Raw genomic sequence first — 24749 nt, forward strand, 5'->3', positions numbered from 1 at the left:
GGTCAGCTCAGGCTTGTGAGCTGTATGCCCTATGTAAGGCCCTGGAATTATTAAAAGGAAGAAGCGGGACTATATTTACAGATTCTAAATACGCATATGGGGTGGTCCACACTTTTGGAAAAATTTGGGAAGAAAGGGGTTTGATTAATACTCAAGGGAGGAATTTAATACATCAAGAATTAATAGTAAAGATTTTGAAGGCGTTAAGAGAACCAAAGGAGATAGCAGTGGTACATGTGAGGGGACACCAAAAGGGATTAGATTACTGAACTAGAGGAAATAACTTAGCAGATAAAGAGGCCCAGGAAGCAGCCTTGAGGACTAAAGTTGCCAAAATTAATGTCATACAAACAAAGGAGGACACCAGCAAAGAAGGACGAGAGGAAAGAGAGAAGAAGTTTACCCCAGAAGAACAAACAAAATTGGAGAAAATAGGAGCTAAATTAGAACAAGGAAAATGGACACTGCCCGATGGGCGAGAAATGTTGCCAAAAGCCTACACCAGGCAAATAGTGGAACGTTTGCATGCGCAAACACATTGGGGTACAAAAGCGTTAAGTGATCATTTTCTTAAACAATTTGGTTGTATTGGAATTTTTGAAATAGCAAAGCAAATTACACAAGGTTGCTTAACCTGTCAAAAGGTAAATAAGACAGTGTTTCGACAAACAGCCACGGGAGGGAGAAAAACAGCTTACAGACCTTTTGAGAAAGTACAAGTCGATTTCACTGAATTGCCTAAGGTAGGGAGGATAAAATATTTATTGGTAATAGTAGATCATTTAACACAGTGGGTAGAAGCGTACCCTGTAGCACGAGCTACGGCACAGATGGTGGTAAAAATTTTATTGGAACATTTGATACCTAGATATGGGATAATCCAGTACATTGATTCTGACCAGGGCACACATTTTACTTCTAAAATAATAAAACTATTATGTCAATCATTAGGTATTCAGTGGGAATACCACACTCCGTGGCACCCACAAAGCTCGGGGAAGGTAGAAAGAATGAATCAAACAATACAACAACAATTGGCTAAATTAATGATTGAGACACAAATGCCCTGGACGAAATGTTTACCATTGGCACTTCTAAACATAAGAACGAAACCATACAGTGAGACTGGATTATCGCCATATGAAATGTTATATGGCATGCCTTATTTTCAAGGAATGCCTCTGGGGAACAATGTAATTGAGGATCATAGTATCCAACAATATATAATTACCATTGGAAAAAGATTAAAAGAATTAAGAGAGATTGGGATGGTGGCCCAAACACCACCTTTAGGATTTGCAATTCATCAGTTAGAACCAGGAGATAAAATTCTGATAAAAACATGGAAAGAAGGAAACTTATCTCCCCTCTGGGAAGGACCTTTCCTTGTTTTATTAACTACAGAAACAGCTGTGAGAACTGCTGAAAAAGGATGGACACATGTGTCGCGAGTGAAAGGTCCAGTGAAGGAGTGGAAGGTCACATCTGACTAAATCGCTGTGGGAATTTTATTGCGGCTACTCCTGTAGAATTGGTGAACAGGGAGACTCCTGAGTGGATATCCATTAGGGAAAACAATAACAGGGATCAGTTTTGCAAATGTACTAGTGTATGGGAGGATCAGCAAAGAATAATTTTTTTTTAAAAAAACTCGGAAAAGGAGCTGGAACTAGAATTTGTCCTTTGTATAGAAGGTGGTGTTTATTTGTAAGAGCGAAATGTTCTCAGTGCAATAAGTATATTATCTCTCTCAATTAATTTGGGTACTAAGAAAGCACCCCCTTAAAGGAAGGAAGAGGGCAAGACCGGAGGGGAACTGGTGTTGCGGCTTAAAAAGGGTCTGCCAAGGGCTGCAACCCCTTCGGGCTGTGACCGCCGATCACTATGGCCCTGACCGGACCTCTTCTGGTTCTACTTGAGGTGAGTTCCTTGACTCTGACTACAGCAAATAACTGTAGTCAACGTGTATCCAAAAGAACGCCCTTATCAATATTGGGTAGAGATGAAGACAGAAGTAGGAAGATTAATTGGAACAAGTAAGGTTGTAACCAATTTGAACAGCATCCAGCTGGGGTTTACCCCAGAAGTGTGTAGGAACTAACTTAGAGGCAAAAATTGAAAAACTGAGGACCTTTTCTAATTGTACAGTCCGTACCTGTAATCCGATAAATGTAACTCTTATAAACTTAGAAAAGTGGAAACAGGAAAAAGTAACCAAAATGGGACTTATGATATATGGACCTGGAGAAGACTCAGGTATAGTTATTAGTATTGAAATAAAAGAAAGAACAAAAGATCATGAAATAGAAACAGGAGTGAAACATGAAATTCCCACAGTTGCTAAAAATCTATTTGTAAATCTTGCTGAAAACATTGCTAAGTCATTGAATATAACTAATTGTTACGTTTGTGGTGGAACAAATCAAGGTGAACGATGGCCATGGGAAGCTATGGAGAGCAATATAAGTAATCCCCAAGTTTGGAAAACAATGGGAAAGGGTAATAGGAAACAACAATGGGTACTCCAAACAAGTATAATTGGAAGGAGTTGTTGGCAAGATACCAAATGGTTGTCCAACTCCTGAAGGACATTATTGGATTTGTGGCAAGCTAGCATATGCATATTTGCCAAAGAATTGGAACTATAAGACCTAGTTTTTTCCTGTTACCCATAAATTGGGGAGAGCGACTAGGAGTCCAGGTGTATAACGAATGGCCTCCTGAGAGACAAACTTGGAATGCAGTCAATCTAGGAGGATTTTGGGGAGATTTTATGGGTGGTGATTGGCTTACTAAAATCGGGATAGTTGTATTGAGGATATGTGGGGGATTGTTACTAGATTAATCCACTCGGTTATACAAGGAATGCAGATATCTGCAGTACTCAATTGGAAATGAAAACACGAATCAATACTATAAAGAAGAAGATGGGGGATTGTGAAATATGTTCATCTGATTCGTGTGATGAAGTGTAACCTTCTGTACTTTTATGGATTTCTCCTGCACCATAAAAGGGGGTAACCCATTATTTTACAGGAGAAACTTAAACCAGTTTGCATAGTATTCTGTAAAGAGAAACTTGTGAAGTGCATGCATAAAGTTTGGGGTCATCCTGGGGGCACGCTGAGGAAGATTCGAGAAGACTCTAGAAGGAGAAGAGGGCATGCACTGAAGAAGACACGCCTATTCATGAATATGTATTAGCAGACAGGATATAAACCAAGAACAGTACCGCGTGCGTCTTGGTGGAGCGGAGACTCCCGGCGCACCCAGCGCTGTTTGCTTGCCTCTATTCGCTTAATAAATTGTAAACTTAAATTGGAATCCTGTTTGGGACTCAATCATTTATCACAACATGAAGCAAGTTAGTTATCTGGAGGGTTTATTTTAGTTTACTTAATCAAAATATCTGTAGTTTTCCTCCCTTATGAAGGGCAGTAGAATTCAAATGTACGAGAACAATAAGCAAAAGTTTCTATGTCTAATTTAACACCATGTACAAGTGCTACTAGCATCTGGGGTGGCGGTGGGGGAAGGAACAGTTATCCTTGTTTGAATCTTTTTTCTAGTTTTATATATTCACCAATTCGCACAATTAAAAACAAACAAGATTATATTACACTGTATACCCCTTCAGTGCTTCACAAATTTATTTTATCATAAAAAGCAAGGCTTCCAGTGTAAAATATACTGTTATCTTGCAATCGGATCAAAAGACGTTAGACCTATGCTGGTATTAATAGCAGCCCCACAAATCAATCAAGCAATTCTATCTAAACAAGCAAACTCTTGACACAATCTGGAAAAAGATGCAAACAAAAAAAGTCTTGAAACAATATAAAAAAATTAACAGAAATGAGTCCAGCACCTGGCCTGGCTCTCTCCCCCCCCCCCAAGCCAACCTATATATTCTTTTCCTGCACTTCATCCCATAAATATACTCCTGAATTTTCTAGCTAACATTACATTAAATTAAAAGAAATCATATTCAGATTATTGAAATATCTCACAACAGACACTTGTGCCAGAGATAAGTACCCAAGTTTGCTGGTAAACTCCTTGCTTATTAAAAGGCAATGAATTAAATTGAGACAGGAGACTGAAGAACTGTTTTTCCAGGAAGTTCTGAAAATCAGCCATAACAATGATACTTCAAGACTATTTAGGCATTTTTGTGAAGTAATTCCTGATGCAGGCAATTATGCCATACTATCGTAATTATTACAATGTTCTTCAAAAAAGAGGAAATACTAGGCTGAATCTGTGGAACAGGTTTAAATTATGAACCATATTTGTTTCCCCCCCCCTTTTTTTTTTTAAACAATTACTCCTTAAAAATAGCTTTCAAATTTCTCACTTCATAGTAAATCCTGTGTGTTTTTTATGCTAGTATATCTAGGACACCTTTCTAACTCGGGTATGAAACGTAATGTAAATGTCTATCTGATGGAAAATTTCATACTAATGTGCAGGTTAAGATTTCTGCATCTGCAAGGAAAGCAAACTCCATAATTCCACAATTTCTCTGATTTTAAAAGCCTAAGAAAATATGCCAGAAAATAATAAAACTAAGCACTTGGAACAGCATCTACTACCAAGCAGGTCCTACAAAAACATTTTGTGAATTAAAGGGTTTTTAAGTTACAGTATTAGACCTAGACCTGGGTGCAATTAAGGAACTGTCCTGATTTCAGCTAGGAAGAAAATTAACTCTATCCCAGTAGTTGGTATAGCACTGTTCTGGATTTAATATTAGAATAACGTTGATAACACAGTGATGTTTTAGTTGTTGCTATGTAGTGCTTACACTAGTCTAGGACTTTTCAGCTTCTCATGCCCTACCAGTGAGAAGCAGGGAGGGGGCACAGCCAGGACAGCTGACCCAAACTTGGCCAAAGGGATATTCCATACCATATGACATCACGCTCAGTATATAAAGCCGGGTGGAGTTGGCTGGGGGGACCACAGCTCAGGAACTTGCTGGGCATTGGTCACAGAAACACAGAATCACTAGGTTGGAAAGGACCTTCAAGATCAAGTCCAACCATTAATCCAGCGTCACCATGTCCCCTAAACCATGCCCTGAAGCGCCACATCCACACGTTTTTTGAACACTTCCAGAGATGGTGACTCCACCACCTCCCTAGGCAGCCTGTTCCAATGCCTGACCACCCTCTCAGTGAAGAAATTTTTCCTAATATCCAATCTAAACCTCCCCGGGCGCAACTTGAGGCCATTTCCTCTTGTCCTATCACTAGTTACTTGGGAGAAGAGGCCAACACCCTCGTCGCCACAACCCCCTTTCAGGTAGTTGTAGAGAGCGATAAGGTCTCCTCTCAGCCTCCTCTTCTCCAGACTAAACAACCCCAGTTCCCTCAGCCGCTCCCCATAAGACTTGTGCTCCAGACCCCGCACCAGCTTCGTTGCCCTTCTCTGGACACACTCAAGCACCTCAACGTCCTTCTTGGAGTGAGGGGCCCAAAACTGAACACAGGATTCAAGCTGCAGGTTCACCAGTGCGAGTACAGGGGCACAATCACTTCCCTACTCCTGCTGGCCACACTATTTCTGATACAAGCCAGGACGCTGTTGGCCTTCTTGGCCACCTGGGCACACTGCCGGCTCATGTTCAGCTGGCTGTCAACCAGCACCCCCAGGTCCCTTTCCGCCAGGCAGCTCTCCAGCCACTCCTCCCCAACCCTGTAGCGTTGCATGGGGTTGTTGTGGCCGAAGTGCAGGACCCTGCACTTGGCCTTATTAAACCTCATACAGTTGGCCTCTGCCCATCGATCCAGCCTGTCCAGATCCCTCTGCAGAGCCCTCCTACCCTCCAGCAGATCAACACTCCCACCCAACTTGGTGTCATCTGCAAACTTACTGAGGGAGCACTCAATTCCCTCATCCAGACCATCAATAAAGATATTGAACAAGACCAGCAGATGGTAAGCAATTGCATTGTGTATCACTTGTTTTGTATATTCTTTTATCATCATTATTATCTTCTCTTCCCTTGCTGTCCTATTAAACTGTCTTTATCTCAAACCATGAGTTGTACCTTCCCCCCCATAATTCTCCTCCCCATCCCACATGGGGGGGATGAGCAAGCAGCTGCATGATACTTAATTGCCAGCTGGTGTTAAATCACAACAGTCCTTTTTGGCACCCAACATGGGGCATGAAGGGTTTGAGATAACAGATTTGACCAGAGCATGTTAAAACAAATTTCTTATAAGCATTCATTATATTCGTTTAATTGTTGCTGGTCACAATGTTGTTTTATTTGTTCTCAGAATTACATTATGTAACACCTTACTTGCCATATATACTGTTTGTATGTGGGGGTTATCAGCTCTGGGCACCGGATGAAGACTACTGCTTTACTATTCTGTGTAACACTGGCTTATGGTATGAGAAAATCATTGGTCATTAGACCAGTTTGGTATTTGCACTCAGCGGTGGCAGGTGGCATGCAGGGCAGAGCAGTAACAGCAGCTTCACTTCTGTACTTCAGAATCTATCAGAAACTATTACTAGTTACACTTTTCATCTTTTCTCCTTGGAGAGCCAATCTACAGAAAAGACACCTTCCTTCATCTTTTCCTCTAGGCTAATTACAATAGTTCTTCAGAACTTTGAATACCCGTGGGATATTCAAACCAGCATGCTCCTACTGCTAGATCTCCTGAATGTGTTGCAGGTCTTGCTCAGGGTTAAACAACTATTTAAAAATAGCTGTTTAAAAAACTAAAAATTAAATTGTTTTAGTTGTTTTGTTGCTCACATCCATTGGAATCTGACTACGTCCATCTTCCCGTTTTATTCCTGGATCTCCTGTGGAGGAGTTTAAAAACTTTAAAAAATTAAAAAATACCACCCCATCTCCTTACTAAAAGGATGATGTTTAGTAAAGCATGATGAAGCAGAGCTATCACAAGAACCAGAGGAGGAAGAGATAGAACCAAAAGATAATCACCCGATCCCTATCCCTGAGTAAGCTGCAAGATACGCGAAAAGACTTCAACTGTGGTCCAGGCAAGCATATTGTCACCTGCCTGCTCCGATGTTGGGATAACAGGGTCAGTAGCCTGGAATTAGAGGGTAGGGAGGCCAAGCAGCTGGGATCCCTCTCTAGGGAAGGGGGCATTGACAAGGCAACCAGAAAGAAAAAAAAAAAAAAAAAAAAAAGACACAAGCCCTCAGTCTCTGGAGGCAACTCTTGTCAAGCATGAAGGAAAGGTATCCCTTCAAGGAAGATGTTATGTGTCACCCAGGCAAGTGGACCACCATGGAGAGGGGTATCCAGTATCTGAGGGAATTAGCCATGGTGGAGGTGATTTATAATGACCTGGACAACACAGATACAGATGAAGTCAATTGCATGCGACCTACGTGGCATAAGTTCGTACAGAGCATACCATCATCATATGCCAACTCATTGGCAGTAATTACCTGGAGAAACAAAGAGGGACCAACGGTGGATGAATTAGCTGGCCAACTCCAGCAATACAAGGAGTACCTGTCCTCCTCCCAGTAGGCCTGCATCTCAGCTGTGGGGAAAAGAAACCTATGCAAAAATTCCAAAAACCCGTTAAAAACTGTTCCAGCAACTCAAAGCCATTATCTCCTACTCCCTACTTGTACAGACCAGTATGTCAGCTGTTAGGAGTAAACATTCTTCTGCTCAAGAGATCATATAGGGGGTACACACCACAGGCCACCCTGTGGTTTTATCTGTGTGACCACAGAGAGGACATGAGGAAGCAGGATGGAAAAATCTACCTCAACCCTAGAGGCACGGGTTATGCGAGTAGCAAGGAAGAACGGTCACAAAAGGGAGTTCCTCAAGGGAAACTGCTGCTCCAGTTTCCAGTGAGCAGTTTCCCAGACAGAGTTGAAGGGCTGGTGTGACTTCCGATCTTAATAAGGATATGAATCAGAAATCCCTTAAAGAAATGAGTAACAGATACTATAACGAGGACTAGAGGGGCCCTACCTCCAGCTAGGTAGTGGAAGGGGATAACCAGGTTTACTGGACTGTGTGGATTAGATGGCCTGGCACATCAGACCCACAGGAATATAAGGCTTTAGTGGACACCGGTGCACAATGTACCCTGATGCCATCAAGCCATATAGGGGCAGAACCCATCTGTATTTCTGGAGTGACAGGGGGGTCCCAACAGCTGACTGTACTGGAGGCCGAAGTGAGCCTAACTGGGAATGAGTGGCAGAAGCACCCCTTTGTGACTGGCCCAGAGGCTCCGTGCATCCTGGGCATAGACTATCTCAGGAGAGGGTATTTCAAGGACCCAAACAGGTACCGGTGGGCTTTTGGTATAGCTGCCTTGGAGATGGAAGAAATTAAACAGCTGTCCACCTTGCCTGGTCTCTCAGAGGACCCTTCTGCTGTAGGGTTGCTGGGGGTCGAAGAACAACAGTAGGCCAGCAGCAATAATCGCACCAATCAAGACTCCCCGATTCCCATTCATAAGCTCATTTATCAGGTGGGGAACCAAGGAGTGATCAGCAAGACTCGCTCACCCTTTAACAGCCCCATATGGCCAGTGCGAAAGTCTAATGGAGAGTGGAGACTGACAGTAGACTATCGTGGCCTGAAGGATGTCATGCCACTGCTGAGTGCTGCTGTATCAGACATGCTAGAACTCCAGTATGAACTGGAATAAAAGACAGTCAAGTAGTATGCTACAACTGATATTGCTAACGCATTTTTCTCAATCCCTTTGGCAACAGAGTGCAAGTCACAGTTTGCTTTCACTTGGAAAGGCATCCAGTACACCTGGAATCAACTGCCCCAGGGGTAGAAACACAGCCCTACCATTTGCCATGGACTGATACAGACTGCACTGGAATAGGGTAAAGCTCCAGAACACCTGCAATACATTGAGGACATCATCATATGGGGCAACACAGCAGAAGTTGTTTTCGAGAAAGGGAAGAAAATCCAAACCCTTCTGAAAGCTGGTTTTACTATAAAACAAAGTAAGGTCAAAGGACCTGCACAAGAGATCCAGTTTTTAGGAATAAAATGGCAAGATGGATGTCGACAGATCCCAATGGATGTGATCAACAAAACAACAGCTATGTCTCCACCAACTAGCAAAAAGGAAACACAAGCTTTCTTACGTGTTGTAGGTTTTTGGAGAATGCATATTCCAAATTACAGTCTGATTGTAAGCCCTCTCTATCAAGTGACCCAAAAGAAGAATGAATTAAAATGGGTCCCTGACAAAGGACAAACCTTTGACCAAATTAAACAGGAAATAGTTCATGCAGTAGCCCTTGGGCCAGTCTGGGCAGGATAAGATGTTAAAAATGTGCTCTACACTGCAGCTGGGAAGAACAGCCCTACCTGGAGCCTCTGGCAGAAAGCACCAGGGTACACTTGACATCAACCCCTAGGGTTTTAGAGTCAGGGATACAGAGGATCTGAGGCCTGCCATACTCCAACTGAAAAAGAGATATTGGCAGCATATGAAAGGGTTTGAGCTGCTTCAGAAGTGGTTGGTACTGAAATACAGCTCCTCCTGGCACCCCAACTGCCAGTGCTGGGCTAGATGTTCAAAGGGAAGGTCCCCTCTACACATGCAACTGGTGCTACGTGGAGTACGTGGGTTGCACTCATCACACAGCAGGCTCAAATGACGCCCCACCATATAATAAGCTACCAAAAAATGAAAGGCAATGTCCTGTTCACTGATGGGTCCCGTCACATTGTGGGAAAGCATCGGAGGTAGAAGGCTGCTGTGTGGAGCCCTATACGACAAGTCACAAAAGCTGCTGAAGGGCAAGGTGAATCAAGTCAGTTTGCAGAGGTGAAAGCCATCCAGCTGGCTTTAGATATTGCTGAACGAGAAAAATGGCCAGTACTTTATACTGACGCAGGGATGGTGGCTAATGCCCTGTGGGGGTGGCTACAGCAATGGAAGCAAACCAACTGGCACCACAGGGGTAAACCCATTTGGGCTGCCCCACTGCGGCAAGATATCACTGCCCAAGTAGAGAACGTCGTTGTAAAAGTACATCACGTAGATTGACACATTTATGTACTTTCTGGAAGGTTGTTGATTACATGATTAGTTTAACTTTTAAAGATTTCTTTAGCCTAATAACTGTGTGATTAACAGCCTACTCTCATAGTCCTTAGGCTATACTTGCCTCAATGCTAACATTTCAGCTATGTGTAAATAGTTAATCACAAGGAAAGCATGCACGTAGAACCAAGAGGCCTCATGAAATTAAAACAAAGAACAGTTAGGAGCAAGGACTGAGAGATTAATGTGTACAGAGAAGATATCTTAACCTTGATAATAGAAACATCCTAGCAAGAGTGCTCAAAGAAGGTGCTAAGAAAGAATCGCTTGTCTGTACAACAGAAGGGGCAAACATCCAAGGACGAGAAATTATCCTCAGGAGACCCGTGACCATAAAAGGGAAAAAGGAGTAGGGGGCTAACTCCCCAAACAACCACCGACAACCACTGTGCACATGTAGTGTAGTTCTGCAATGACAGCATTAGGTAAGTGTAGTATATAGGCAGGGAGGTGGAGATTTCTTGGAAAATGTGTGAATATTCACGTCTAAGGTATATAAAGGATGAAGTTTTGTTTCAGGGCATGCACGTTAGGTGGAGCGATCCCCCATGCATCCAGTGCTGCAATAAAGAATGCCTGCCTTCTAAAACTTCAAACTAAGTGTTAGAGGGTTTTCTTGCTGACTTTTTCAGTAACAAGATGCCCACATACCCAAGAGTCGGGCCACTGCAGAACATCAAAACAACCATCAAGGTGGATCAGGCTGCTAAGATTGAAGTGGCTCAGGTGGATCTGGACTGGCAACAAAAGAATGAGTTAGTTATAGCTCAGTGGGCCCATGACACCTCAGGCCATCAGGGAAGAGATGCAACATATAGATGGGCTTGGGATCGAGGGGTAGATTTGACCATGGACGCTATTGCACAGGTTATCCATGAATGTGAAACGTGTGCTGCGATCAAACAAGCCAAGCGGTTAAAGGCTCTATGGTATGAAGGACGATGGCTGAAATATAAATCTGGGGAGGCCTGGCAGACTGACTATATCCCACTTCCACAAACTCGCCAAGGCAAGCGCTATGTGCTCACAATGGTGGAAGCAACCACCCCATGGCTGGAAACATATCCCATTCCCCATACCACCGCACGGAACACTATCCTGGGCCATGAAAAGCAAGCCTTGTGACAGCATGGCACCCCCGAAAGAATCGAGTTGGACAATGGGACTCAATTCCGAAAAAAACTCATAGACACCTGGGCCAAAGAGCACGGCATTGAGTGGGTGTATCATATCCCCTATCATGAAACAGCCTCCAGGAAAATTGACTGATACAAAGGACTGTTAAAGGCTACACTGTGAGCAATGAGTGGTGGGACATTCAAACATTGGGATAAACATTTAGCAAAAGCCACCTGGTTAGTCAACACTAGGGGATCTGTCAGTCAAGCTGGCCCTGCCCAATCAAAACTGTTACATACTGTAGAAGGGGATAAGATCCCTGTGGTGTACGTAAAAAATATGCTGGGGAAGACAGTCTGGGTTACTCCTGCCTCAGGCAAAGGCAAACCTGTTCGTGGGATTGCCTTTGCCCAGGGACCTGGGTGCGCTTGGTGGGTGAAGCAGGAGGATGGGGAAGTCTGATGTGTACCTCAAGGAGATTTGACTGTGGGAGTGAACAGCCAGTGATCTGAATTATGTGATGTTAATTGCCATATAATACTGTATGTCATCACTACTATGGTTGCTATATGGCATATTAACGGTATTAAGAACCACCCAGATTAATGAAACCAAACAAAGAACAGCAGTGCTAGAACCAAGACTGGCTTCAGCATGCAACAATCCAACACCACACACCATTTCTCCTGCCCTGAAAGACTGTTATGACAGATGGAGCTCAAATTCATGGACTAAATGAACTCAATGAACATTTTAGAGGGATGGCCCATTGTCCTGGTTTCAGCCAGGATAGAGCTGGTTTTCCTCACAGAAGCTAGTGTGAGACTGTGTTTTGGATTTGGGATGAGAAACTGTTGATAATGTGCTGATGTTTTGGGTTGTTGCTGAGCAGTCAAGGACAGTCCAGCTTCTTGTGCTGACCTGTCAGCGAGCAGGCTGGGGATGCACGGGGAGCTGGGAGGGGACACAGCCGGGACAGCTGACCCAGACTGGCCAAAGAGATATTCCCTACCATACGACGTCATGCCCAGTACATAAACTGGAGTTGGCCGGGGGGCGGAAATCGCTGCTCTGGGACGGGCTGTCGATCGCCAGGTGGTGAGCAATTGCTGTATTGGGCATCACTTGTTCTTGTACATTCCTTTGTTGGTATTATCATTGTTGTTTCCTTCTTTCTTTCTGTCCTATTAAACCGTGTTTATCTCAACCCACGAGTTTTTTTTTCCTAATTCTCTCCCCCGTCCCACTGCGGGAGGGGAAGTGAGTGAGCGGCTGCGTGGTGCTTAGTTGCCGGCTGGGGCTAAACCACGACACCCATATACACACAGATATAATTCCCTTAGTTTGTATCAGAAGACAGGAAAAGTGGTATTGATTAATTGGAATGTATTTTCAAAGTGTAGGATATGGGCATGACATAGATGGCATGGAATAAAGGGTGCATACAGGAAACCAGGACAACAGGTGATTGCCAAGCAGTCTGACCAGCTTGGCAGCTGTACTGGTTTATAATCCCATTTGTGACCACCCTACTGTGTTATGACTCTTCTGAATGGACTTTCAACCGTAGTCATGTTAACACAAGTTGTTTCTAACTCTTATGAAGAAATCTATTCCATAATTTGTCTGATTATTACAAATTCATAATCTAATTTCGTTTTCCCTACTTTGCTACAGAATACAAGTTCTACTTTGCAAGAATGAAGAAATTGGAAGAAATCCACACCTCTTACAACTCTGGAAGGTGCTTTAGTTTCATGGCATTGCCACACATTAAGAGGTTACAAGAGGATTCTTATGTTAAATCAATGCATGATCAGAATGTCTTAAAAGTTTAACTGCTGTCACTGAAACACATCTGAAATATGCAGATTTTAAGGTCAATAAAAAGCATACTACTCTAAAAGACCTTCAGATGAGATAGTCATCTAAAAAAAAGAAAATGCTTTTTACGTCCTTAACACCTTATGTTCCTTTGTAAGTTAATAAATATTCCAAGATTACGCAAACATTTGCGATCACTGAAGATGGCTTAGACTCATTTTACTTCTTACCATAGACTTGTATCAGAGTAACAGCCTCTCAAAAATGGCAGAGTAACTTCTGAGAAAGCAGTCTCATTTCTTTGAACAGGTGCGTAAAGTTCTTTTCAAATCACTGTGAAACTACATCATGAGACCAGAATTAAAAAGTAGTTTCCAGGAAACACTGGTGGAACTATAGGTGGAAAAAGTCAGTGTATGAAACAAGTCACACCCTTGTGTCTTACTAATGGACTGTTTATGGAAATACTTTTCTCAACAGGTTAACCTTATACTAGGTACTGGCAGTAGCCTGGCTGTGAACTAGAAGCTTAAAACTGATGCCACCCATTGACTTAACTGCTACACTAAACTTACAGGCAACAGGATGCAGAATCTGTGACTAGTCCATGCAAATGTCAGAAGGAAGACACACCTCTGAAATGGCATTGGAACAAGGCTGACTTCAGTGCAGACTGCACAGGACAAGTCAAGAACACACTGTCATGTAATTCTATCCTGGAAAACTAAAGGTACTTGCATAATCAGCTTCAGTCATATTTCTAACATGTAATATGCAAACATTCAGATATAGGACACAAATGGTATCTCTGACCACTGCAGATGTGAGAGTGTTGACTTTTCCTAAGACAGCCTTCCCATCTACTTGCTTAATGTCTAGGTTAAGCATTAGCCAGCCAGCCACACATCTACACCAAGTTAGGCAAAGTTAGCAAGGTGCTGTAAGACTATGGAATAGCACATTTCTCAATACTTCTGACTGCCCATTCACAGCTTCTGAAGGACTAACATAGTTAAACTGAAAGGGTTAAAAAGTTTAACTCACGTAATGATAGATTATTTTAGTGACTGCAAATAAGTGTACAGTAACCCAACAAATCCTTATCAAAAGTTGCCATGGCAAGAACTAGCTCCATTACTTCCCTTATGAGTCAGCTTTTTCCCCTCCCAGTTATAAAAACATGCCATTTATTTGAACATGGAAAGGTAGTAACAGTGCTAGACCCACACTGTCTCATTTCCCATTTCCTTTTAGGTATCAAAATGCAGACCTTATCACAATAAGGTTCAGAAATGCAATGAAGCAGATATTGGACCTTCAGGAGAGATAAGCAAGATGTTGGTTCTCTAAAGTGAGCTTACAGGGGAAAAAGAGCAAACTGTCTGAGAAAACTGTCACAGACTACACATGAGTTTTCATGGTACATATTCAGCAACCAGAGTTTAGAGTACTGTCATTTTAATTGCTCTGTCATGGTTAAGACAGTATAAATCAAACACTTGCCTGCTAGAGTGCATTAATCTGACAAGGTCAATAAACTCTACACAAACCACAAACTGGATGTCACTAAGTTTCACCACACATTTCAGATATTTGAATTTTGTATGCCTCTTTAGATACAGAAGAGGTAAATATTACCTGAAGGTAATGGGGAGACCCTATTATCCACTAAGCTTTGAAGCTTCCATTTTAAAGAATATAAAGGATTACCAACATTAAATTCTGCAGGCATTTATTGGTAGTAGAATGGGAGGTAACACGGATTTGTTTAAAAAACAAGAACTGTTTCTCAAATTGGTATTATCACAAATTATATTTTTTCCTTCAACAGCAAGTCCTTTTAGCATCTGAAAGGAACAATTCTGAGGATACAAGCACGATGGTCATAAAAAAATCCTCAGAGTGTAAGAGAGCATTTGACAAAAATAACAAGTGAAATAAAAATGCATATCCATGGGTCAAAACAAGGAGTATTAGTTGCATACTTTTGAGGGTTAACTACCAGCTCACAAAAGGAGCTGTCAGCAATGATGATCAGGTGAGCAAAGACTCATTTCAGTTTGCTCAAAAGCAGGATGACAGGATGCTCAAGAGGAGGATGGAAAAGAGCTCAGAAAACAACATGTCAGCTGTAGTCATATGTCAGCATGGTCTAGCAGACAGAACCCATTTCTCCAGCACACTACTCCCACCTTCCACAGTAACCCTGGGTAAGTTACAAGGAGGTGCAGTATCAACAGCAGTGTGTCAGCAGTATTGTGAAGTCTATTGACAAGAAACACTAGGGAAGAATTGAAGTCACCTGGTGTAATAGGTATATTAGTAGCCATTCCACTACAAATTAGAATATTCAAGAGATATGAGAACAAACAGTAAGATTTCCATGAATTACGAGAATAGTTTACACTTCAGGGATACAAAAGAAATACACTGAGACAATGTGAAACAAGGGTAGACTGACTTGAATTCCAGTTTCATCTCATAGCAGAGAAACCAGAATATTCAATGACAAATTTTAAGTTTGAAGAAGAAAAAAAAAAAACCACTTTACAAATACCTTCAAATCCTTAGTCATCAGATACTAAGCACTAAAAAAAATTTGATATTTCTGAGCAAAATTAAGAGGGAGTGATGGCTGTATCAGCTTTTCTTAAGACAATTTGACAAGTATTTAATCAGTTTCTAGACAGAAGGTAAACCATTCCCAATTTCAAATATTTACTTGATACTTAAGAATCAGAGCTGCTGTTTTTTGGGGGCTTGTTTTGGGTTTTTTTCCAGTCAAGAACCAGCAAAACTGATCTTCCAAAAAAATCAAGCAGAAAACACCAAACACACCCCCCACAAACCTATCTTATAAGAAAAAATAATCAAGACTATTCACCACCAAGCAGGATTCTCCAGTTCTGCAGTGTGGTGAGACAGGAAATCAGAAGTGTCCTACAAGCAACACTCAGCCTCCAGGTAAAGATAAAAATGGAGGAAAGCAACAGAAAGCAACTTTCCACTTAACCATGTTCTCCTAGTCACCTAAAGACACATAATGAAGCTCTCAATGGCTTTCCATCCTCTTTGCCTCGAGCAAAAGAATGAACTGTAATTCTAGAGCTTTAAGTGAGAGCAAAGTAAAATAAGACAACCCTTGGGTCTTCACAGAGAATCCACCAAGAACAAGATTAGCATTAGAAACTCCAGAACTCAAACCAGATCTATTCTCTTATCATCACTGCTGCTAAAAAACTAGCTTTACAACTTTGTTTAAAGAACAGCTACATGACAACACATAATTTCTATCTTATACAAGCTTAAGCCAAGTTTCACCAATACTGGAAGCCAGTGAAAGCCAACAGAAGCATTCTCACAGTCACCCCACCCCCAGCTGCTTGTTTCCACTCCTACCTCATCCTTTCCTGCACTGGGATAAACTTTTGTGCAGCTGCACCATTACCTTTACTCCAACTGCAAACAATAACAAATGCACAGTAAAAGATCTCATGAAGTTAAAATCCATCATACAAAAGGAAAAACTGATCTTCAAAAGTATCTTGTATTCTACATGTTTGAGCTTTGGGTAAGGCACACACCTACACACAGGTATCACACTAAGCAGTACCTAGACTCCACTGAGTAACAGTGAAAACTGAACCTTTAGTATCACTAAATACAATGAGGCAGAAAGCTCCAGAGTAGTTACAATCTATTTACTTTGCATAAGAACAAAGAAACTGCCATACCAGATCAAACCATTCAAGCAGAACCCTACCACTTGTGATAACTAATAGTGATAAAAATCAGACATGGTAGAGGGTGACCCTCTTCCAAAAACATTCTCAAGCCACAGAGCACAGAAGAGGTAGGAGGTGAAACTTCTCTCACAGTAGTATTCAGCTTAAACCGGAAGCAGAAAATTTGGTGGCTTATTTAAACAAACTGAAAAATATCCAGCATTATGGACTTGGTTAAAACACATAAATTATATTTTACCTTAGCTATTCTTAGTCAAGGTAAATAAGCTATATTTTTTACCTTGGCTACATTCTGACAACATGAACTGAAAACATTATCATTTCAGTAAAAAAAGAGCACAAACCTTGGCCACGCTGTGCTTTCACTGTACTTGCTCTCCCTCCGTTCCCACTCCACTGCCCAGTCTAGTGCTCTGTTAATACATTCATGCCCTCCTCTGAAAGTCACCAAAGGTGCTACAAACTGATAAGCAGAGCTAAAACTGATGACCTTTTAATAGTATACTTGTACACATAGTCAAAGCTTCAGTTTCAGTGTGTCTTTGGTATCTCTAGCAGGCATCAATGCAAACAGCAATTGCAGAAAATATAACATAAATATCTGCAAAGGTTGACTTGCAGCTGAACTGACAAGTCTGCTATAGCTAGCATACACATTTTCAAATTCAAACACTTAATTTTCACTCAAGTCACACAGTACATTGTTACTGTATGCAGAGGAGACTAATCACAGCATTTCCTGATTTTCATTTTTTATAAAAACAGGATTATGGCAGTATAACTAATCCTGCACTTGGGGATATAATAAGTCACCTACACCAATTTCAGACACAAATAAACATCACTTAAATGGTTTGAACATTTTAAGAGAACATGGTTAACGTCAGAGAAGGAGGTGCATTTTGCCTACATGGATTTCCCCAAATCGGAAGTTATAACTGTAGTATGATTTCTTGTAACTTGAGTTATCACTGAACTCACTGTTAGTATCTTTTTCTACAAACCAAATCAATATACTGTCAGTAGAGACATGAGATAAAAGGTCTGAAGTGTTTTATCTTGAAGCTGCATTTCCTAGTAAAACAACTTCCCCCCCTCCTCCTCTTACAGTGATATAAAAAGATAGTTTATAACATTCACAACTTCTAGTGAAAATATTTGTTCTACTGTCCTGACAAGCAGAACACTCAAGAGGTTAAAGAAAAAAGGTAATATTTACATTTAGGACTTCACAAAGTCAGTTTTCCTTCTCGGTTTCATTCTGAGGCTCATGCAGGTCTTCCAGCATAAACAGAAAATTTATTTTAAAAGAAAATTACTGTAATACCAGAGACCGATAGGAGGACTTTGAAGCAAGCACAGTATCTTTTAACAAACAGTATATCCTTACAGGAAAGTACAAGTACTGTATTTAAAGACAGAATAGAAAACCTTCACATAATATATTAATTTTGATTATGCCCTTCAGTTCACCTCTTAAATGTCTGGGCAACAGCTACATGCACAAATTTAATATGTAATACGCTAACTGCTACTCACATACAAATTAATCTCCCTCCTTCAGCTAGAACAAGTTAATATTACAATAAATTCTTGATATGACCTGACAAAGTAGTACTTTGTCTAACACCTATTTACTGGTAACATGACATACAGAATTACTGAGGTAGTGTACTTTTTGACCATCTTCATGATAAATTTAAATATATGGCAGCATTAATAGCTAATTTTCTTCAGAAATATCCTATAAATGCTCATGTAGAGTATCTCACTAAAATATTAAAGAGAAAAGCACTTGACATTTAGCATTTTCCATGATTTAACATTCCCAGTCAAATGCGAGAGAGCATTTGGGAAGAAGGGTTTTAACTCACACTCAAAACACTGACTTGTCCAAATGCAAGTACTTAAAAGTAATCAAAAACTGTCCATGTGAAAGGAAAAAAAATCCACACCTGCTCTGTCATTGCTGCTGCGGGACTGACTAGCAAGGATGGACTCAATGTTTCAGCATCAATGCAATATATATTGACCTTCCTGAACCTCTAATATCAAGCCTAATTCCCACTTACCAGGAGACTCTTGAGTTGTTTTAAATGTGTTCCAACACAGATTCTTTATTTTCCTTGAAAGCCATGAAACTAGATACAACTGTATTATGAGATATAGTACATTATAAACTCCTGACTCAAGAGATAAAGATGGTGCTAAGAGTCATAAAAAGCCCACAATACTTGCTAGAATTCACACATTATTTTTCCCCTCCTGAAGCACTTAAGATTTCCCACTAATCCTTCTTTAAGCACAAAGGCATTTCTTATAGGTTTGGACCACACCATACCAAGTGTTTTTACATTGCCCTAAAAATAGGTCAAAATCCATCAGAATCGCTGAAAATTCATATAAACAGGACATTAGTCTAGAAATCATTTTTTAGTACAGTAGTCCCAAGACAAGTGAACCTTTAAAAAAAAAAAACATCCTTGAGGTTTAACTGCCATAAGACACAACTAAAAAGAATACACAAGCCATCTGTTCAAACTGGAACTAGATTTCTTATGAGGTTTAAATAATTAGTCAGACAAACTGTAAGGCAGCACTAAAATAGGTCTTTTATGTTAATATTAAGTCCTTAAACTACACAGTCCATATCATAAAACCTTACAAGAAAACCATATGAAATTATCTTCACATCAAAATTACACCATCACTACTGCAGTGCCTTCCCACGCACATACCAGTTAGACCTAACAAGTGCATATTAAAGCTGAAATGTGCTCCGAAGTACTTTAAACTGCTTCACCATGGATACGTTCATTTTCACCCTGAATACTTCTACATATATCAGACAGACATAGCATGGGCAGTTCGATAAAGCCTCAAGAAACTGGACTTATCAAATAAAACACACAGAAAGCAAACAAGAACTACAAACACAAGGGCACTAAATTAAGCCACTCAAATGTATCACTTAGACTGAATCACTACAAAATTAACGTCCCCTGTCTTTTTCAGAGAGAAAGTATGTTTGAAAGCCTTCCTGCCCCCCCCCCCAGAATCAAAGAAATCAGTTCCGCAATGCCACGATGCTGCAAGTTAGAATTAGACTCCAGAAAAAGAAAAAAAATTAAAGTTACTTAATTTTGTACAGCAAACTGCTAGGAAAGTGCAGAAAGTGGTCAGGTACTCAGCGAGCATCCGAAGCAGAAGCACAGCTGCCGCTTGAACCACGCCGCACCCTCGCGCCCTGCTCTAACACCGAGGCGATAGAGCTGCAGGAGTTAACGGGCTCCACTCGCGTCAAGATCCAAAGGCTGAGACATCCGACCCCGGTCCCCGCCACCTCCACAAACTCAAACTCCAAAGCCTTTTGAGACTCCAGCAAATGTTAAACACAGAAGCACACACACACGGCTCGGCTCCCGCGCAGCTAATCGCCCACAGCGCAGGGACGCACCGCCCCAACCCTCTCCGGCGCCGGCTGCTGGGCCCCGCGCAGCCCCGAACCACCGACAGCTGCAGGCGACCCGCGGGGCAGCCCAGCGACCACCCGCCCCTCCCTCTCAAGCACGTACCAGGTGCCTCCGCACCCCAAGGGGAAGGCAGCGGGCAAGGGCTGCCCGTCGCGCCCCAGCCCTGCACTCCGCGGGCAGCTCCCGCCGCCCCCGCAGCCGCTCCCAACTAGGCGGCGGCCTGACGCCCGCTAGGGAGTGGGAACAGGGCGCCCGAGCCCTCCTCGCGGGAACAGCCCAACCGCCTCCATTGCTTCCCCCCACCCTCTCTCACCTCGCGGGGGGACACGGCTCCATCCTCCGCTTCGCGGCGTGGTCGGTCCCCACCAGGCTCCCCGCCGGCAGCGGCGCCAGGAACTCAGCGCAGCGGCTGGGGGAGGCAGCCGGGCTGGCAGGGCTGGAGCGCGGCCCAGGCAGGTAGTGGAGCAGCAGCGTCTCGGGAGGCTCAGGCGAAGAGGAGGAGGCGGCGAGGAAGAGGGGCGCCTCAAGCAGTCGGTCCAGCTCCACACTCCGCACTTTGCGCGGCCGCTTCTGCCTCCAGCCAGAGCGCTGCTCCCGGCCACCCACCTCCCGCAGGAGCCCCCCACCGCTCCCGACGACACTCCCCGCGCCACCTTTCAGGCTCTCGGCGGCGGCGACAACGGCCGCCTCCACACTGCTGCCCGAGAATAACTCCGACGACAAAGTGCCATCCGCCGCCGCCATTTTCTCTAGCGGATCACATAAGGCTCCTAAAGCTCGGAGGAAGCTAACACTCCAACCCACTACGGAAACAGCGTAGAGAGAGGGTAGAAGGCGAGCACGGATTGGCAGCAGCAGGCAGCGCAGGGCGGCCGCCTGTAGGTGCAGCGGTCCGCGGCGGAACCCCGCCCGCCCCCGCGCAGGTGTTGGCGTCGTACTCGCTTGTCAGGGGTAGGGCAGGGCTTGGCTTGGCTGTCTGTGGACTGACGGAGTCGGACCGCGCCAGGTAGCTGGAGGGGGTGCTGGATGGGGAGGGTGTCCCCGCCCCCACGTGGCCCTTCACATGTGCAGGAGAGCGGCGGGTGTTCTGGCGGTCTCGAGGCGTGGGGCCGTGGCGTGGGCCAGCAGCTGCCTTGTGAGGAGCTGGCGCTATGGGGTAGCATGGGGAAGCCCTTCCTGAAACTCGGGCCGGCTCCTGGTGGCACCGTGCCCCAGCTTGCAACACCATCTGTGTGTTCCCTCTCCCTAGCACTCCCAAAACTTCCCCAGGCAAAGTCCTCCTCAGGAGCCAGGCAAGAGGCAAGGAAGGAGCAAAATGCCTGTGGTGCCTTCCTGTGCTGCAGTGAGCCACCTTGAAATGGCTGCTGTGCCCAAGCTTACCTGCTCATTCACCTCTGGGATTATTATGAAATTGAGTGCACATCCTTGCTTGCAGCCTTCACGTGTCCTCTGAGTTGCCCTCACTTGGCAGGTGCCACTTCACCCATCTTCTGATACTTTTCCATGTCTGTAACTAGTTAGAAGCATTAATGTCTCATCAGAGTACACCTGTTTCCATGTGTATGCATATCTAGTTTAGATTATAGCCTGCCACATATACCTACTGCTGTGGCTGTTTCCCAAGAGACTGGGAGAGAAGGCAGGAGACATCACATGACCAGAACCTTGGGGAGGTTCAAGCAAAATTTACTCTTGGTCTAGATTTCCACTCAACCACAATTGGGTGGTTTTGCTTTCAACCTCTGAGCTGTGAAGGGACTTAAAATTTTGCAAGAACAGAAGGGCATGCATTGTTGTCAGAGAGGTGCTGTTTTGCTGCTATTAAACAAGTCTACCTATTTGAATGCTGATTTAATCTGAGACAAGGAAAGAAAAATTGAATGTCACTATGCATACCAGGTTGTTTTCAGGTTGGTGTGATTTTGGATACAGTAGAAGTCACACAGTTCGAAGCACTTTTCTTTAGCTGAATATCTTAAGCTGAATAAACCACAACAGCTTATTTCTCAGAATTTGATGTGTATCCCACAAGTGTAACATTAGCTAAGCATCTTGACAATGATTTTTAGTACGATCACTTTGCTGGGATCACTTCTTTGATCTGAAGTGCTAGTTGGATGAGAAGTACTTCCTAACAGAAGCAAATTCTTTCTTGTCTAACATACTTGATCAGATGCTAACCTAAATGTAGAATCTTTGCTGAAGGATGTAACAAGCATATTAGAAGAGTTCTTTCCCTCTAGACTTGCAAGAGCAAAAGCTTGAGGAGACTGTTTCAAATGATTCTCCATATAATTGCAGAATAGTATCAGTATGCACATGGCCTCAAGGTCACACTAAGTGAATCACTTAAATGGTCTGTTAAGATGCCATGTTCTAACTACCCTTATGAAGGTTTTTCAGTGAAAGATGCTGTGAGAGTCTGTTGTGTTCATTGTCATCTTGTAAGTAGAGTACCTTTGGGATAAGCAGGTCATCTAAATATCCTCTTGTAATGTACAACTCAGGAATGTACGTTTAAAGACAAATTAATTCTGAATTTCATAAATGCAATATTTGACACTTCTCTTGTTTAAAGCCTCAACTATATAGTAAATTAGGGACAGTTTTCTGGAAGATTCCTAAAACAAGCCTTATTGTCAAAGTGAGTATGTTACTAAATGCAGGGAAGAACAGAGAAAAGTATGTGCTTTGTAGAAGTGGGATGAGATTAGCTGCATGCAAATTCTGAAGCAGTTGGTTGAAATGAACTCAAACTATTACCAGTTGTTGGCAGTGTAACCTGCCTGTACCCAGAATCCTCTAGTCTTCAGCAGAAAAAAAAACAAAACCAAAAACAAACGGCACAATTATACCTTTTTAAATATTCCTCTCTGCCATAAAATCCCATTCACAGAAAAAAACCCTATGCTTTTAAAGTATTCTGAACAGAAAAACCCCTAACTTTAGGAATTTACTAAACATTTGTCACATGGAGAAGGAATACAGCTTTGAATAGCAATCGGTTAGAAAGGGATACAGAGAAGAAAAAGAGCAAATCTCTAATTAAACTAAATCTAGGAAATAAGAGTGCATACATATCCTTCTGGTCTGACAGAGTCCTAAGGGACACCTCTCCCAGAGTGCCAAGGCTCCAACAAGGCTTAAAGGAGAGGGAAACTTGGGAAATTCAAGGCAAAATGTCAGAGTGGCAATAGGTTACTGAGGAATGTGCATATGTGCTGAGGTGAAATGGTTTCTGGAAAGCAGCTAAGAACAGGGCAAAACATGAAATCCAGGGACAGTGGGAGGTACCAGTGTAAGAAATAATTAAGCATAGACAAGTGCTGTCACCATCCCTGTTAAGGCACGACTTTGCTGTTTCAGTAAGGCCAGCACTATCAAGGTTTTGAGTTACTTTTTGGATAAGATGGAAAGGGGAAAAAACTCACTATTTAGTCATTAAAGAATACATGGCATGCCTTATAAGGGCTGTTTATCCCCTGATTATTGGCTGAAATCCAACTAATAAATTGCATTTTGCCTTTGATCTTTATCTTCAACCTGTTGTTTCAAATGGATGTTTCTCCACTCTGCCTTGACCAGGGGAGCACAGTGGCAAATGAGAAAACACCTGCCATGCCTCACTCTGAAATAGTAGGTAATACAATGCCTGTATGCAACATAGATTTATGAACAATGCAGACACTGTATAGTAGAGGCTCTACTAGAAGTACTAAATTCTGAAATCATTAATTGAACATGCTGACTGACGTCTGTGTTTTCTTGTGATCTGCTCATAAATATCCTTTTGCACTTAATCAATATGAGTTGACCTAATTGTAAAAAGCATAAAACTTACTGAAAAACTCAGAAAGATACTGAGTTATTGTCCTGGTTTCAGCCAGGATAGAGCTGGTTTTCTTCACAGAAGCTAGTGTGAGACTGTGTTTTGGATTTGGGATGAGGAACTATTGATAATGTGCTGATGTTTTGGGTTGTTGCTGAGCAGTCAAGGACAGTCCAGCTTCTTGTGCTGGCCTGCCAGCAAGCAGGCTGGGGGTGCACGGGGAGCTGGGAGGGGACACAGCCGGGACAGCTGACCCAGACTGGCCAAAGAGATATTCCCTACCATCCGACGTCATGCCCAGTACATAAACTGGAGTTGGCCGGGGGGGCGGAAATCGCTGCTCGGGGACGGGCTGTCGATCACGGGGTGGTAAGCAATTTCTGTATTGGGCCTCACTTGTTCTTGTACATTCCTTTGTTGGTATTATCATTGTTGTTCCCTTCTTTCTTTCTGTCCTATTAAACCGTGTTTATCTCAACCCATGAGGTTTTTCCTAATTCTCTCCCCCGTCCCACTGTGGGAGGGAGAGTGAGCGAGCGGCTGCGTGGTGCTTAGTTGCCGGCTGGGGCTAAACCACGACAGTCCTTTTTGGCGCCCAACGTGGGGCTCGAGGCTTGAGATAATAACGGTTGCAGGTCACAATATCAGT

At 42.9% G+C, this 24749-nt stretch overlaps 1 protein-coding gene across 1 annotated transcript in view; it reads right to left on the reverse strand.

Moving 5' to 3' along the window:
• Positions 1–21036, reverse strand: part of LOC309415043 (mitogen-activated protein kinase kinase kinase 1-like) — a gene marked incomplete at its 3' end in the record, with an annotated part of 77751 nt that extends 56715 nt beyond the window's left edge. Inside the window, exon 1 of the mRNA XM_082012434.1 lies at positions 20585–21036. Within this exon, the coding sequence (XP_081868560.1) occupies positions 20585–21015 (431 nt within the window). The 5' untranslated portion in view covers positions 21016–21036. The remainder of the gene's footprint in view (positions 1–20584) is intronic.
• Between the last annotated feature and the right edge of the window lie 3713 nt (positions 21037–24749).

The sequence above is a fragment of the Phaethon aethereus genome (assembly GCF_964289735.1).
Source record: "Phaethon aethereus genome assembly, chromosome: W".
Taxonomy (NCBI): Eukaryota; Metazoa; Chordata; class Aves; order Phaethontiformes; family Phaethontidae; genus Phaethon; species Phaethon aethereus.